The sequence below is a fragment of the Battus philenor genome, unplaced genomic scaffold (assembly GCF_028537555.1).
Source record: "Battus philenor isolate CCGP_79_NKW_IND1 unplaced genomic scaffold, ilBatPhil1.0.hap1 SCAF_8, whole genome shotgun sequence".
Lineage (NCBI taxonomy): Eukaryota > Metazoa > Arthropoda > Insecta > Lepidoptera > Papilionidae > Battus > Battus philenor.
The window spans coordinates 5,699,777-5,718,674 of NW_027181748.1; the positions used below are offsets into that span (position 1 = coordinate 5,699,777).

General features: G+C 30.0%; 1 protein-coding gene across 1 annotated transcript; it reads right to left on the reverse strand.

The window, feature by feature from the left end:
• Positions 1-648: 648 nt before the first annotated feature.
• LOC137931642 (uncharacterized) lies at positions 649-16,858 on the reverse strand. Its single transcript, XM_068775110.1, has 2 exons — positions 16,704-16,858; positions 649-2,342 (listed from the first exon to the last, which is right to left on the reverse strand). The coding sequence occupies exon 2, from the start codon at positions 2,340-2,342 to the stop codon at positions 1,449-1,451; it is 894 nt and encodes a 297-aa protein (XP_068631211.1). The 5' UTR covers positions 16,704-16,858; the 3' UTR covers positions 649-1,448.
• Between the last annotated feature and the right edge of the window lie 2,040 nt (positions 16,859-18,898).

An 18,898-nucleotide genomic window follows, 5' to 3' on the forward strand; every position in this document is an offset into this window, starting at 1 on the left:
CATTTCGTCTGTCTTATCCTTTCATTCCATTTCCCTCTTTCCAATTCCTTTCTTCCGTCACCTAACTCCTTAGTTTTACAATTTATTTATTTTTTATTTGGTTTTACAATTTTTTTCAAGTCTTATTTCGTTTTATATTAGCAGGTGATCACACTTTCAACCAACAAGTGCTACAAATGGGACAGCTGTATATTAGAAGGGTATATAAGGGGTTATAATGGGGACCTCTTTTGTTACTTAATAAAAGACTCTAAATAAAGCAAAAAGTTTTTAAATGTTTAAAAACGTTTTAGTTTAATTTTTTGTACATCAAACTTTTTGAGATGTACTGACTTTTGTAATAATCACTCAATAAGAAATCTATGTCCAGGTTTATTTCATTTAATTTTGATAAAAAGTGCTTAGCTTTATAAAACACTTTTTGAGTTTTATTAAAAAAAAAAAAAAACATATAAGTTAAATTAATGCAAAGCTAATTTATACAACAGACTATAAGCTTGAATTAAAGTGACAGTGTGCAAGCCCCAAAGTACGTAGTACATAGTACGTATGACCTGATCTAGGTCGTAGAAAAACTCTGGATTTATGTTACTTTCGACCGGTCATATTGGAAATCTATGAGGGAGGCCTGTGTCTATGTATTGCAGGTTAAATAAAAAGAAAAAAACCATTGTCTTAAAATTATGTTGTATTATTTCAAGCAGAATCGCACATACAATACGAAAGCAAATTAGCGTTAACAAACTCTCTTTTATGAATTGGGCGATGTCTATAATATATTGGGTTCGTGAACATGTATGTGCGGATAAAATTTTTATTTAATCGTCTTGTGAATTATATTATAATGTCAATTTATTTATTTTCTCTACGTTGTTTTTATATATGCATACATTAGAAAATTAAAATTAACAAATTATAAACTTCATCGAAGTTAATCGGTGTGAAATACTCATTTAACTTAATTCATAATAGCAACTATATAATTATTGTATTTTGTAAATAATAAAGAACATCAAGAAAGTTGTTAGCAACTTGTATTTTATTTTACAATTATAGAATTAGTTAGATTATGAGTATTAATACATTTATTTCGTCACTGCAAAAGCTAGTCATTATGGCAGTAGAGAATTACAATTTTTTAAATTAAAAATACATTAAACTAAACTTAATTATACATTTTATTAGGATACCTGTACAAGTGACATCACTGCACTCAACAAAGATAAGGCACATTGTTGCGTATTTTACTGAAATGCATTTGCAACTCTTTCAAAATAATTAAAATGCTATCGAAACCCAATCGCATTGTCAGTTACTCTTGTACTTATATCCATGTAATTTATGTTAACCTTTAAATTAATCACTACATTAAAATAATTTAGAAAGTAAATGATGTTTGCGAAAAATAACAGTTATTGACTTTTTTGTAATTTAAATAATAAAGTTAATCATCCGTAAAAATTTTGGAGCCTGTTTATAACACCAAGGAGGTACTGTTGATTGCAAGGGTTGATGCTTAGAGCTCTGTCTCGGCACCCTCTCGATTGAATGCATCGGAATGAAGGGTCTGTCCCAAAGCAGCAGCCCATGATTGCTCGATCGCACACGCTCGGCTGTGAAGCACTCTTTTCAGTTTTGAAAGGATTTTCAGTACTCAAACTTTGTGTATTTATATTATTAACATCTGCCTGACTGCTTCCGTGATCAACAGGTGGTGCAGGTCTTTCATTTTCGCTACCCGCTATTATTGGAGTTAGTGAAATTGGTCTAGCACCGTCGTCATCATCGTCGTACTCAGTTAACGTGTTATTAACAACTAGTCCCCAATTTTGTCGTTCATCTTCCATTTCTGGAAATCTTTCGTTTAACTTCGGAACGGTATCATTCACAGGTTTCGTGGTCGTCGTCGGTTTAGGAGCTTCTGTGGACGGTTCTACGTTGTTGGTAGGATTGCAACCGCACTGCACTTGGGGAATATAAATCGGTATATATATCGGATACACGCTGGGCGGCGGTGGCGGTGGCGGCGTCTTTGCTATGTTCAAGATTTCTTGTAAACGTAATTGAATGTACGATAGGCTGTTTTCAATCTCGGATCTCGTATCGTAGCGTCTGATGAATGGCGGCGGATAATAAGGTGCGTTGTCATACCATCTTTTTTGCCTTTGCGTTTCTTTATTGCTGTCAGTTATCTCGTCGCTTCCGAGTACCGAGTACAGTTTATCATTCAATGTTGGTTCAGATTGGTCCAATATTGATGATTCTTCTTTGTGATTGCTTGGAGCGCAATAAACTATTTGTAGTGCAAGTGCTCCTAAAATAACTTTAGCCAGTCGCGCCATCTGAAATTTTAATTTGTGTTTCAATCAATAAAATATTACAAAACAAAATTATTTTAAAAATTGATATTAATAAAATTGTCTTATATACGTTTGTTAAGGTTTTCAGTTTTGTACGCTATTTCATCGTAACATAAAGTAACGTAGAGAATTATAATGGTGGTGAAGTATTCTTGAAACTTTACGAATTGGGTTAAAAATAAAATCAAAAGTATTCCGAGCAAAGTGTGCGTCATTCTAATCGTGTTTAGAATTCTTTCAATCAAAATTTTTTACACAACACGGACTATTTTTGTGAAATGTAGAAGGTCGACTGAATCTTTCAGTATATCTATATTATCTGAATAGGTCAAAATTTTAATTCGTATTAATAAACCTTCAAGGATTTTGCTTTGAATGTTAATTAATAATTAATAATTAATATTCAGTATAAATGTAAAAAGAAATATAATCAATAACTCTTTTCCTAATAGTGTACGAAATGTATGTAGCACAAGGTGAAATGTTAAGTTCATCAGGCATTGTTAAATCTGTTTCTCAAGTTCGCAGTTCGTGATTGACGAGTTAGATATACGTTATTGCTAAATTATTGACTTAGACATATTTAGATTGGCTGCTTAAAATTGTATGATATGTTTATGCTGGCAATGAATTAATGGTTCTGTTCTAATACATACTTTTTAATTGTTTTCATGTGTAATTCAATCCGAAACCCTTACAAGCATTTGCATTTTTTAAAATTCATAATGATTCTATAATGATATTAAATGTGCTCTTTGATAAATAACACTTAAAAGAAAAAAAAATCTGGTTTCGCTCACCAACATAAATGTCAGAAGAGCATTATTTGTTATAGACTAGAATTAAATTGAGATCTACTATACTAGTATCCTTCAATACAAAAAAGGGTTCCAAACGGGCTATGTTCTTTGAGAGCTAACTTTAAACTCATACGGGTTCTCTTAGTGGTCACTTTCTAAAGTATTATGGCAAAATTAATGCTTTATATATTCCACTAGCCAACCCACGTTTTAGAAATAGCAGTAAATCAGTAAGTTAGAGAAATTTATTCTCAAGATTATAACTCTGTTATGAGAGTTTATGCATATTATGAATATACACTAAAAATTTATTACATGATTATTAATTTTGAAATATTACACGGCAAATTATTATTACACTAATTTAATGGAGCGCAAACAAAGAGATAGAATGATGTACATCGCTATTTCTCTTCTATTTATTTCTATTCTTATGAAAAAGACAAATTATTAAATACACTTTGAAAACATATTCAACGAATAAATAATGAACCATGTATGTCATATTTTTTTTTCAGGAAAATTTTTTCTTATAGATTCCATAGGTTTCATAATATTAATTGCACAATCAGCTCTCTTCTGTAACACAAAAATTGAAAAGACATCAATAACATTAAAACAGCCCATAAAAATATGCCACTTGCCTGAAAATAATTACTAATTAAGTAATCATATAGTTAAATGTTAACTTTCCAATAAATTCTTTCCAATATATTTAAAATTTGTTAAAAAGGTTAAACCAAGGAAAATGAATGAACATGATAAATCAGGAAAATTTTGAAAACAAATTTATCACACTAGCGCGATGCAAAATTTAAAGTTGCAATAGCTTAAAAGACTATTTTTGTTCAATAACTTAATTTTAGTTATAATAATAAATGGTTACATCTGATATGACTTATGGAACCGAGACGTGGTTTCTCATTTCGGGCGTCTTTGACAAGCTCACAATCGTTCAATGGAAACAGGAAGAAAGAACAACGCTCGGGATTTCCGGAAAGCTTCGAATTTAATTCAGTTCTGTTTGTTGACAAACAAAAGTGTCCGTTATAGCCCAGTGGAATGGAAAATTAAAATAGCATGCGGCCTCTTAGCGTTAGAACAGATGGTTGCTGATGTCTTTGGGTGCGTTCCGGAGTAGACATTGGAACAGTAGGCGCAGTGTCAGATTTGCACCCATGAGGTGGACTATTACTTTGTTAAGGTCGTCGAAAGTAGCTTGATGTGAGCTGATTTCAGCTGCTCATATTTGAAATCTATGCAGTGTGAAATGATGACTATAGTAGCTAACATGAGATAGGTTTTGGTTTTCGAAGTAAAGCATTTTTGACGTTTTTAAATTTTAAAAATATGTAATTTATTAATAAACATGTCTACGCAATCGTCTGTCTCTTGTCATAAAATTGTCTTCATGGCCAGTTTCGACACAGTGGCATAAATTAGTATACATATTTAAATTAACAAGCTTTAAAGGCGATACAAATTATTATGCTTGGAAAAAGTTTAATTTAGAACCGTTCTTAAAATTTCATTATTGCAAAAACGTGAGGAGGTATGAAAAGGTATTAGTCTCGTAAATGTGATTATCGTAAATGAGACAAGAAGATAATGTTGTTAAGGTATGAGTATAAGGCACAACATTTACATTAACCTATAATATTTGTGGCAATTTAAAAGTTATGTTTTATTATATATTTTTTTAATAAATATTAATAAAGTCACCATATGCTCCTGTTAGCAATAAGAGCTTAAATATTTAACGAAATTCCGATAGGTACGAAATGTACTGACTCTATGTCGGATTACAAAAAGAACTTTAAAAAATTGCTTAAATTTTAATGTTATTATTCAGTAGACGAATTAAGTTAAACGAATTGACCGATAAAATTGATTAGCTTTTAAGAAGCTTTATAAATTTTAAAATTCATTTTATACAATCATAACATTTTGTTCGCCTCTAGGCAAAAAGCAGAAAAAGCGTTATAAATAATAAGACAATGTAATATTTATGACAATATAACTTTACTGTTTTCACAAATAAACAAATGAGTTGAACTGAATAGCTTTTGGTAGTTTCATCTGCTTCTTCTATTTATAAATGACATTTAACGAGTGCAACCATGAATATACTAATCTTAGTAAAGATTCGCGTGACAGATGACCGTTAATAAAGACTACTAAAACTAACATTGTAATTTAGCAGCAACTGATAAAGTCTGTTCAAGAAACTTTTTTACTAGCAAATAGGAACAAATCTGGGCATTGGTACAAGGCAAATTAAAAATATTTGCTTCATCATTTACGTGTTATGAAGCGTTGTAACAGAGGGAGACTTCATGACCGAAGCTCAAAAATATTATCGCGTTAAATGCCATAAAACTTGTATTTATTGTTAAGATCCTGAAAGATACAACCTTCACTAGGGGTGTGTACTTAAAAAGAATTGCCTATTAAAATTAAGAGACGAAGAAGCGTATGAAAAAATATGATTTTGTTATTCTTCGACCTGACACACTTTGATGTAACTGTTCTCGAACATAAGAAAACAGTTACAACAAAGCGGTACACCAGCATTCTTTCGCCTATTGTTTCGGAAAAATATCTAGAATAGCGATAACGTAACAAAGCCCGTCTTCATCAGTAGCACTTGGCTAATCAAATACGTGACTGTGGCTGTTGTGGAATTTTTTAATCACTACCGTTGCATGATGTCGAAGAAGCTGCTCTCGAATACGCAGTTGAAAAGACTCCAAAAGGAGATTGGATCCATTGGTACTCACAGTGGTTTTATAAGATATGACGAATCTTGAATTTTTGGGAAGACTATTTTAAAAAATAGTGAATCAAAAATATGCCATAAATTGCTAGTTTAGTTTTTGGGATTAAAACTTTTCAATGTTATGTATCATAATAAGCATTGGCCGCTCTTTTTAACATGATTTTCGTTTTTAGATACCTTAGACTTATGCTCAGTCTTGTCATGCAAGAATTCATAAGAAAAACAAATATTTAGAAGTGCCATTTTGAGATTCATATGTGTATATATTTGTTTAAAACTAAACGCTGGACATCTGTGAATGATTCACCTTATCGAAATCTACTGCTAAATGTCATAGAAGTATGTGTTAAATACATCAAAAACCTTGGATAAATCTTTCGTATTCTAAAATACACGCAATAAAAGTTATTTGTTACTTGGCATCAATGTAATTTAAGCTTACTATTCAAATAACTTGAATTACGAAATATGTGATGTTCGTGAGTATAATAATAGGTTATGGTTTATAGGTTAAATAACCACATTCTCTTGAATAAGCAAGGCCTTTGTACGTAGCGTGAAGTAACCACTATTTTGAGTATACAGAGGTTATATTGAATACACATATAAAATTATTGGGAAGAAACTAATTAAGAGGAAAATATTTTCTAGTTTATTGGAAACAAAAAATACTTTATTAGCTTAAAGACTGTTACTTGTAAAATGGTCAATTAACAGACCAGTATGCATAATTTATGAGACGAGTTTAAAAGAGAAATAGATATTAACGACATTTAATTTTTTTTTGAAAAACTAAAAGCCCTTTATTTGGCAAAATGTATGCACCAAATTATTATCACTGTGCTTATTAATTTAAAGGAACGTGTAATAAAATATTTATGAATAAAAATTTCAATTAACACAGCTCAAAAATTATTTTAACCTTTTTACGCAAGTTAAAATTAAACTTCTATTATTGGTACCGAGAAAATTATAAATAACCTATGACTAATAATTTATCAAATCAATTTAAAATATTTGCAGCTAGCCCAATGATTAAGTGTTGTTAATTATAATGGCACGACACGGGTTTGATACGCAGATTTTGTATTGTTATGTATTGTTTAAAATATTCACGACGTATAAACATTACGAGATATCTGGAATATTCTAGAGCTAGGAACTATTGCTGGAACACGACTTCTTCCGGGAGGTGCTCGGAATGGGATCATTACACAGATAATAACTACCTATATTAATCTGTATTATAAATATGAAATACATAATGCATTTTGATTTATTTGACTATAAGTTTGGAATGGTACGGTCAGCGTCCGTAAAACAAAAAGACAGGCAGCCAGCCAACTAGTGAAAAGAATGAAATTTATTGGTTTCTCATAAAATATGAATCCTATATTTAGAATTAAGTACTATTGCAATTAAGCGTGTGTTTAAAAATAATTTACGACAATCGTTAGACCGTACATTTAGGCTCGCCTTTCGGACCTTGAATTTACAATGGCCCCTCGCTGAACCGAAACAATGAACCGATTACCCGGTATAGTAGTGACAAAGTTGTAATGAAATGCTATTTTTGTACAAAGCCGAGTCTCGCACATGTATCTAAAAGTTTAATTGATATATATAGATGACTACGTAAAATGAGACAATTGTTACCACGCAGATTATATTTCCACAAAGCTATGATTGGGATAGAGAATCCATAAAAAGGTTGGGTAAAAAATAAAAAGTAGTGACACAAGTTATGTTACAAAACTCAAATCATGTTATAATACAAATTGAAATTTAAAGCATCTTTATTGAAGTATGCATGTATATGTACTTTTGAATCGTCAATTTTTTTTTTACATTATGAATAGTAAGCTATCATTGGCTTGGAATGCACATCGGTTTAGAAGACCTATTTGATAAAGAACAGTTCCTCTTTGTAATCAAGTTGTATATAGTTTTATTTACTATAATAACTCCATATAATTCGACCTATTTAAGACTCATTAATACGATAATAAAACTACTTAAACAATATACATTTACATTAAAAATCAAGAAAAGTTAGGTATAGGATATCTTGTGAAACTTCATTATATGTGTATACTCAGACCCATGACCATTTGTTAACTTTATGACAACGTAATTTAGTCGTTACAAGTTTTTATTGGTTGTATTTATCACACGTTCATCACTATTTTAAATATAGATATTTACATTTTGACGCTTAAACAATATATTAATTATTATTTATTGAGTAGCAACCGAGAGAAACCAATTTATATAAAAATTATTGTAAAAGTATACTTAAAACTTGAAGAACAGACCAATAAACAAGTAACGGGTAAGGTTACGCGACAAAACATAAATACGTAGTAAAAATTTCCACACGCTGCACCCTTTTTAGGAAATTTCATAAATATTTAGGCAATAAAAATATTATAAAGTTAGCGAATCGAATATTCAACATTGTGATGAAAACTAATAGATATTTATGACGATGAATTCACAATTCTGTTGCTTTATTATCGTTTAATAATTTAACAGAATTTTGTCGATAGATGTCAACCATCGATTAAAATTTAAATGTTAGGTATACTGATGTAAAGTTTGATTTAGTATTATAGCAATATCCATGATTAAATATAATTGAATAAATGGTCATTTTTTCTAGCGATAATTCGAAACCAGATTAATAAAACCATAAATTTGTTGATTTATGGTCTTTGGGTTATCTTATATAAGATTGTCTACTAGTGAAATAGACAAATTACAATTTAATTAACGGGCTGTATTATTTCGTGTTAAAAGGTGACAAGTTCAATCGCGATATTGCATAGCATTCTGCTTGTTTCATCACTTGCGTCTGACAAAGTAAATGTCTTCATAAATGATGATTCCGTTAAATATACACATAGTTCCGACAAATATATATGGAGGTTATTCGAAAACTGATATTCTTATAAAAAAAAATTACTTAAAAATGGTTTTACATCTTTTCACGTATGATATATCTCATGCGTAACAAAATATTTTTTATTAAATATTTTGAAACTACGTAAAATGTTATAATCAAATTAATATACAGCACGGATGTCGTTAAATATCCTATAGAATATAAAGCTTTATTTTGGTTCATTAAGTAGTGTGTAATAAAGATTGAATCTAAAGAGCACAATTAGCTTTAAATATTTTTCTTTCTGATGCTAAAACTGCAATAGTCTATTATCGTTGATACTAAGAACTTTCTCACGACTTGAATTTCGTAGTGTACTTTGAACAATTGCTCAGTGATGTAAGTTAGTAAAAGGCAAAAAGCTTACAATGTTATTGACAAAGTCTTATTGAGCAAATATTCTTTGATTCAAGTTCATCCGGCGTAAAACTTTGACAGTTTTGCGTTAAGAAAGATGATTCGGTAGGTATGCAATAATGATAGTCCCGTTTGAGTTTGTTTGTTCACTTCTTTGATCAGGGTTTATTTAAAGCTTTGAGTTTAGGGATAATTTGATAAGGAAACAACATTTGATTGTATCAATTGGGGTTTTTCTGACATTCTTTTAATGACGCAAACAAGCGATCAATGTAAATTATGAAAATTAATAATATAAATAAATGAACTCCGATTTCGAGATGACAGTTTCCGTCAAGGATATGGAGTACGCGGAGGCTTCAGGGTATCAAAAACTGTAGCTTACTGTGTTTTTACTGTTATAGATGCTATTAATAAATATATGTGTGTGACGTTATGGTTGCTGCGGCAAGAACAAATTACAGTAAAGACTTTAATTGTTTTTTTACTTGTCTCTTATGGTTAGTGTTAGTTCAAATTCAATCAAGGGAGGATCAGTATCCTATCTTAGATTGCCGAATGGTCTTTGCTGTCCTTCAAACCGAACATTCTCATTCATTATATTACACATAAACTCGTGTAGGTGAGCTTCTTTCGTACGATCGACGTTATACTGAAATACGACGGCCTGTTTTAAATTTTGAATAGTTCACGGACTATTCGGTTCCGTGAACTCTATTCCGATGAAGCTGTAAAAGCCTCCAAGGTTAACAGCAATAACTTCATCCGAGACTACAGTAGTGTCAATTATATCATCGAAAACGTTAGTCATGTGACGTGGAGTATTTTACGCAAAAAGCTTTGAAGAAAGAAACAGGTTGAGGTCTACTAAACATCAGAACTAAAGCTCACAGCTGAAAGTTTACTGCATCTCGTACCAAATCACCATAACAAAAGCCGAAATTGACACCTGGGTGTTATCCTGAAAAGTCGTTACCTTTTCTACAGGTTTCTATGTAGTGTGGTCTATACTCCTACGTTTCATGATAGGAAATGGCAGGTTTCCGACAGGTTTTAATAATTTCTTAAAGACAATGCTATGACCCTAAGATGGAGAATAGTAGTGCTTTCATAATCGTTACTAAAGACTAAAACAATATAATTGTAGTAGTCTACGGCCATAAAGTGTTAGTAAGTAGACATCACATAAATCTTCTACTGATAAAATATCTTTTAGTTCAACGTTCCATTTACTACGTTGTATTTAAATTGGTCAATGGTAAGCACATTAGCAAAGGTGCTTCAATTAGGGAGATCTATTTGTATTGTTCTTTGTGATAAAAATAAAGAGATTGTTAAAGTCGGAATTTTAGGAATGTAATACGTACTAATTTTTAAGGTTGAGTAATTAACTTAAAATAATTGTGAACACAAATGAAAGTGTTATCAGAATGGATTTTTTACAAAATGTAAAGATTCGCGTGGAATCTTGACAAAGAAGACAACGCGAATACAAACCCGTGTGACCGGTTTATTTGAACGCTATGATCAATCCGCTCCGAGACATACTTTAAAAGCCATTCTTAGCTACGTTGCCGTCAAACGTTAAAAAAATATTTGACATCCTTGATTAGGTTTTTACATTTAGGAATGATTGTGTATTAACTATTTACATATACTATACGTATGTATCGAAATCTCTTAAAAAGAGTGTGCGTTTTTATATACAATTTAAAAAAAAATCTGTTTTGTTATAATTACCATCATCGCATTAGCTGATGGACTTCCATTTATGTCTTAAAGATCGCGATGATGGCCGGTCTTGGGCTGCTCGTGTCTAGAGAATTTCAGCGACCTTAACTTTGTCGTAAGTTCACCTAGTGGGCAACTTACTCCGCTGTTTTGTTATACAAAAAATGTTTCAAAACAGGTTGAATGAACCTTTTGTGAAGATTTACATAAAACTTTCTACTGCCTATTACAGTTACGTCAATATATTCATGTACCGTTAATAAAACTCTTTCAATTTAATTGTTAATTATGTTATAGTTGTAAGTGAAAGTTTTATTATGCGATAAAATTTATTGAGAAATTAAATTTAAATAATAATATTAGAGTAATAAAACATAAACATGAAGATTTCTTTAATGTGTATTTACATCAATGTTCAATGAAAAACCACAGAAACCGGAAAAAAAAAGAACGAACGTGCCAGTATTTTATTATCAAATATTTCCTTAGACTATTGGCACTCGCGTGACGAAATCGTTCGGATGGATTTATTGAGTAAACCTTGAAATATTTCCGGGCGTGATCGTCAGGCGCCATGATTTTAATTGGCATGTTAATTCTCGTAGCCGTTGCCAACGTGTACTCCACTTGATAATATTTATTCAATCTTATCGGCATCACCATCCCGAAATAGATGAGCCACACATGGTAACATTTTACTTATTTATATAGTATTAACATATGGTTGCACATAAAAACCAACCATTAAATATAATATCAAAGTATGGTAATCAATATCGAAGATAAAAAGGCTTGATTTTAGTTAAACATGATATATATATTACATAAATATATATGATATAGCATATATAAAATACAGAGTTATTAATTACAGATGTAAAAGATCTTAAAGAGTAAATATATAGTTAATTTTCTGGCAATTAAAATATAGTCACCCAAAAGTATAGAACCGATTCAAAAATCAATGATTTATTAAATAACAAAATAATAATATAGTAAGATAAAGCGTTTTTAAAATTATGATTACTACATATTGAAATTAATTATTGTTTACTGTCTGTCCCTGTAGACTTTCTACTGCCAGAAGTTATTGACTTGTCCCATTACAAAAGAAAAAATAAATTAATGTATCTTATTTCAGAGTAAGAATTTTACAGCGTTATAGAAAATAGGTGTAAAAGTTTTTAAGCTTTATATTCAACCCTTTAAAGCTTTTACAACTATAATTTATTAGCCTGTATATTGATAAACGTTAACAAAAAATACTTCTCTGTTAAAAACAATCGTATTTCATTATTGTGCTAACTTGGTGATTGGATAACGTATGCCAGTATGGGATTCTATTAAAATCGTTTATTAATTGTTACTAACAATTAGAAAATTTTTAAGTTATTTACAATAATTAAAATCTGCGATAATCATTTTAATAAATGAACTTTTTAAAATAATATTACGTACTTTATGATAAAATAATATTAAATTTTATTATTTAAATAAAAAAATCGTTTAGTTTATAATTAATTGGACATAAAATAAGTAATTGAAAAATTATTTTTGTGCAAAACCAGCAGAGTACAATGAATATTGAAGAGTCCAGAGCGAACGGTCAGACAAAATAAAACTTCACTGATTAGTATGGAATCAAGATATTGAATTTAAAATAAAACTCGTGCATACTGATCACATTATCATTGTACTGCGCCACACGAGGCTGCTTATAACAGGTTCTATAGAATATGTAAAAGATGCAAAGATCTAATAAATCACGATAAAGTTTCAACAGCGGTCGTAAGATGGAAATTCATAAAAGAAACCACCGTTCTATTTTCCTCATACCAAAAACCTGGTTTTATTCGTATCTAATTAACATAGAACGAAATGTCATCCGATCGAAGTACAAACTGACAATTTTTATTATTCAATATCAAAGTTTTGATAATCAAATTCTTTCGATACATTTCTTTATTAGTGTTTTATTTGTGATTTAGGTAATGTATTCTCAAATTTTCTGAAGTAGATTATTTAATTTAATAAGGTCTATGCTAAGCGACATCAGTGCTATATCAAAATCCAAATGCCAAACTCCAACGGCAAATAACATTTGCCAATGACATTAGTTGCTATATAAAATGTGTTATTACCTTCTTAAGGAAATTAGTAATAAATCTATAGATCCTGTAGCTAAATATTAATAAAAGTGTTTTATTACCTGCTTATTTAATTTTTACAATAGGAATAGATTTTTAATATATCTTAAGTTTGATGGTTACAGGTTTATCCATGTACAAGTTTTCACCTATGTTACGTTTTTTCTTATAGATCATAAGCCCTAATTATCATGTCAGCCGATAGACGATATCGTGGAGGCAAACATAGGCAACCCTCAAAGATCTCCACAAACTTGCACTGTCCACAGCAATTTCCCGCAACTTTGACTATGTCTAAACTATGTATGTTGTCATAATGTTTGAAATTTAGGTAGGAATATTTTATTCGCCGAGTAGAAGTTAATTAAAAAGGAATTTTCATAAATTGGGGAGTTTAAAAAAAAAACTAGCCCTTATAGATATAAAACTTGTCCAAAATATTTTCGGCGTATTAAAATTACCACGAGTGAAAAATTACATTTGTAAAAAGCAGCGCTGGCTACGCTTCCTAGTTTTATTAAATTAATTTTTCATGTCAACCATAATGACGTAAAAAATTAAATTTAAAAACTACATCTACAAATATTTATATTTTTTTTACTACATGTTCTAAGTAAAAAGAAATATGAAACAGGCAAAAAATGAAGCACAAAGAGCCGTCATATCGCAACGACGATAACTTCCAGATAATCATTGGATGGACTTGGTTATTAAGGAAAAATAGAGCGGTCTATCTTCAAGCGATAGATGTTAGAAAAAGGTGTGACTACATATAACGAATTACTAATAATTCAGATATCATAGTTATAATACAACGTAAATAAATTTTATTAAAATATGAAATCTTTATTTTTGTTTATTCTTTATTTGAAATAATATTTCCGCAATCGAATTCGGTGCAGTGTTTTATGGCGTAACGAACATCCGAGATATTTCTAAAAAGGTCAATATTCTATTTATTCTTATGTTAATATTTTAAAAGCCGTTAAATATTCGTGCGGCCTTATTCGTCACGGACTACTCTTTAAAGCTACTTTGTAGATATGAGCAGGTTTGTGGCATTAGTCGGCGCAGTGTAATACTAAACAACGATATTGTTTTTAAACACTTCTCATCTTTTTGGCTGTAACAATAGATAATTTCGGCCGCTTGGAATATTTTTTGTACCTTTCTAAAACATTCAAGGATTTGTTAGTTGTTTGTGCATTAAAAGAGTTATAAGATTTTACGATTGCTATTTTATTTGACCTTTACAGGTGTAATAATGAGTGATACAAGATCAGATCCCGCTATTATAGCTTCATCGTCGAATATAACATAACTAACGAATACTGCATATAGGCTTTCCCCAAATACTTCCAATAGGACCGGTTTAAATTAACCTTAACAAGGGCGTCTGTCTACTTTGTGGGTGAACGTCCTAAGCTTCGCGTGCCCGTCCAAGTTTATACTCCTAAATCTTAAGGCTCCAGAGGTCATCTTATTTGTCCTGTGCGCTGCCACTACAACTTGCAAATCGGTTACTTTCTTTCTACGAATCTCGATCGATCATTGTTATAATGAACCATTCAAGGAGAACGAAGATGTATTTAGTAAGTAATTTCTATCATCTTAATTTAACTGGCTTGCTATATGCCGCTTATTTGATGATGATTACTATAATACGATCATAATCATCGTTTCATACATAGGACATCAACTGCTGGATACAGGCCGCTCTAATATATTTCTAATAGAACTAGCAGAAAGACATAAGTCTTAATGCAGGGTGCAGGCTTTTACGTCTATCCAACTACACCAAAGTTCTAAACTTGCAATAGTAAAAAAAAAACTTAAAACAATCGCAAAATGGCAAATTTTCGTCGGCTATAAATTATTACACATTTGTTCGATATTTTTGTAAATATAATTTTACAAAAATACGCTTAAATCAAATTAATTAAATTGTTTTGCTGTAAACATTATCTGCCTCATTTATTATTAAATGTCATAAGTAAAAAAAAAAATATTATCAAGTAAATGTAGACTTTTAATTACTGATGAAGTAAACAAGTTACCGAAAAGTTTGGACCTATCAGAATTATTATGTATATATAGATTAAAATGGTAAGCTTTATAGAAACGATCAGAATATATATCATATCTTTAGATGAATGCCATGAAGTGTAATTAAAAAAATCATAAGAAATACTAGAATACATGCAAAGTACCTTACAATAAACATATTTCTTTTTTGTTGTGATTTGATCGATAGAAAATACCTATAAAGTAATACGTCCGGTATTAAAAAGGATAAATAAGAGAATAAATACATTTCTATTTATTGCGTTAATATTCTGAAGTCTTTATCACTTATGCCTACAATATAGAATATTAAATTCGAATGTATTTTTATTATTATTTATTGATGTGAATATAATTTATGTTATATATTTCTCATTTTTAAATGACAATGAAAGGATTGAGATAAAACGCATAATGTTACATAAGTTTTGTTTATTTTTAAACTTAAATGTTTGTGATCTCATTCGCTAACAAATTTAATTTATTGTAAAGGACAAACATGAGACAACTCGAACAACCGCCAATATACTTTTTGGAATACAAACAGTGTCTGTTTATCGCCTGACAATAACGCGAGCTTCTTTATTTTTATGTTGACTTAAAAATGTTTTTAATTTTTTGACTACTCAGATGATTCCACTATTATTACTAGAGTCGTATTACCGAATGTCTAAACATGAATACTTGGGCTCATCGCCATGAGAAGTTATTTACTGACTTAGTTATTTTATAAACAATTTATTGACGTCGTCTTTAAAACTAGTCTACATAGAAATGTAGTAGACAAGAAAGGTGTTCATCTTACTCTAGACTTTCTTCCTGGAATCAGAATTACAAAACCAACTATACCGGAGCTACTCTTTGAAAGCAAAAACCAATATGGCGACTAACTTGACAGGTACAAGAGTGATTTACCGCTATTTACTAGCGTTCCTATTTTTAAATAATAACATTTAATTAAGAACGTTATAAGTATGATATTATAATAACAGGTCTGCTTAAAATGGAATTGTTCTAAGTATAAAGGTATTTAAATTAATATATATCTACAGTGAAATATTTTTTGATAGATTTAATAATATTTAAACCAAGGAAAACAAAAATATCATGATTAAGAAGGACATCATTATACTGTCTCTTTTTTCTTTTTTTATATAGTTATTTTATTTCATTAAATATTATTTTATAACTGTATTGAATTTATTTTAATTTTTATAACAATAACTCGGGATAATTTCTGAATAGTTTTTTTTCTGTTCTATTTTTCTTTTTCAAATTTTATAACGAAATCGTAATAATTGATTGCTGCAATAATAATTAAATATTTCTTTAAAACTATACGTTATAAAATCGTCTTAGATCGCTTGTACCCACTTTATACAATGAAAATACAAAAGTTATAAATAAAGTTGTATTTATAAATTCTCCAATTATAAATTGTGGATGCCGTTTCCTCATCAAAAATACGGCGTCGTATACGTGAATATAATTTAAGAGAAGATATGTACATCCTCGTCTTACCTTTTATTTTGACCTTCCGAATTATTGAATCACGCAACCACTAAAACAATAAACACTTTTAATCATTTGATAAAGATTTTTGAAGCTTTGTTAAACATCCGATGGACAATATCAGTGATGTTTCAAAGAGCCAATCGTTCCAAGTGAGATTAGAATTCGTACTGACGTTGGCACAGCGATCCAGTCGCTTATACGGTGGCGAAGGCGTGTTCCATTAATGCATATGTTTGACTCCACAAACATACATAGATAAGTTGGTGTAAGTAGCCGTTGTAGTAGTACCGGTTGTACCCTTATGTTTCTTTTGAAGTTCATGGCGTAAAGGTCGGTGCGTCACTGTATTGTCAATGTAAGCGAAAAGGAAGGTTAAACGTACTAATGAGACGTTAGTTAGGCGGTCCTAAAAGTAATAAATTCTATAAATTTTGGATTCCGTGAATGAAATAGCTTATAGTATTTATAAATATAGATAAATAAAGTGTAAACGGCTTATAAAACCTTTTTCTTGCATTGGATATTTACCGGCTGACGTGATAATAATGAAGAAAATGTAAATTTCTAGCAAAGAACAAACTGAGCAATTTTGTTAAATAAATGGTTATTTTTTAAGAAACCTTTTATATAAATTTTCGGCCTGTTGAAACCTATATAAATATTTAAATAAATTTCATTTAAACACACTGCACGGAATTAATAAAATTATTTCTACACAAATGTTATTAAATGATAAATGTTATATTTCAATATTTAATACATTGCGAAAAAAAAGTAATTTGTGCACTTCTGTCTTCCTGTTTATCAGCTTTATATTTAATATTATACTTCTGTTATAGGTCATCTAGCGTAAATTAAAACTATACACGTTTTGGCTTTTATTATTATAACTGTACGTTGTAAAAGTTCTAGTTTGTTGTTATAATTTTGAAGTCTCTATCACAAGAACTGATTATTTAATAAATGACGTTAAAGGCGGGTTGTTGATTATTGGCACTTCTTAGAAACACTCGTGGAAGTTAACAGAGGCAGGGAACGGAACCAAGTACATTTTATCGCTTGATTAAAAATTCCACGAGATTCGATAACCGCAATGTTACTCATTTCAAACTGTGTGTTTATAAAAAAATATCCGTGACTGATAATTAAATAGTTAAAAATAATAAAAAAAATCTTTTTAAAGCCAGCAATAGCCTTGTGTATAAATTATTTGTTTTGAACATTAAGCAGAGCGTCGAAACGGTGTTAAACATTTTACGCTAAACCATTTATGTCAGTGACGGTATTTTGTTCTATGCTTAGCGGATGTGAGAAGTTAGAACGTTATGTATGTCGAAGCAAGTAAATGAAGGAATAATTAAATTCACTTATTTATCAAGTTTTCTTCAGTCCAATTAAATAGAGCTAGCGGTGTATACTGATTATCTGTTCTCTACATTTTTTCGCACTTAATAAGCTATTACTACATAAATGCACAACTACGACATTACGTGATCGCGTACAAATGAACAATAATTTGAGTTTGTTTTTTTGTATAGTATTTTATCAATAATGTATCAGTGTTTTGATGATAATGGGTCAACGTTTATTCCTTTAAAAATATATAAATTTAGCGGTATTTTATTTACTTAGATTACTAAAAATTAGTTTTAATATGTGTTATTAAGTAGAAAACTCAGTAACGGTTCGGCATTATCGATAATTTTCTGTTAATGTATTCGGAAAAATTAAACCAAAGAAGGTACATATGTAGAATAAATATAAAAAAAATGTTTAAAAACCTATATATTGGATATCTGTTACTATTATTAATGTGTAAATAAGTACTAGCCGTAAGATTTCCATAATCAACTAAATAAAGTATAAGAAGAATATATTCATTATCCCATACAAACCATAAAGTATATTAAAATCACCTATCTCCTACTTTTAAAAATTTGATAGCAATCAAAACCAGAAAAATATGTGTTCGGATGTTTACCTAACCCCTTATTAGGGTGTAAACAAATAAAAAGTACGACGAAAAATATTTTTTGGAAATTCTCGTCGTGTATTATTAAGACATTCAATAAATAAAGTGCTCACTAAGAAAAACTTTTTACTTGTCTAGTTTTTTTTATTTAACTGCGACTGGTCAATAACAAAATCGAATTCATCGGAGATAATTAGTCTCAAAATAAAAACAACGAACTCTCACTCAC

Excerpts from the sequence above, each read along its gene's own strand:
- LOC137931642 (XM_068775110.1), bottom strand. The coding sequence starts at position 2,342 with ATGGCGCGACTGGCTAAAGTTATTTTAGGAGCACTTGCACTACAAATA.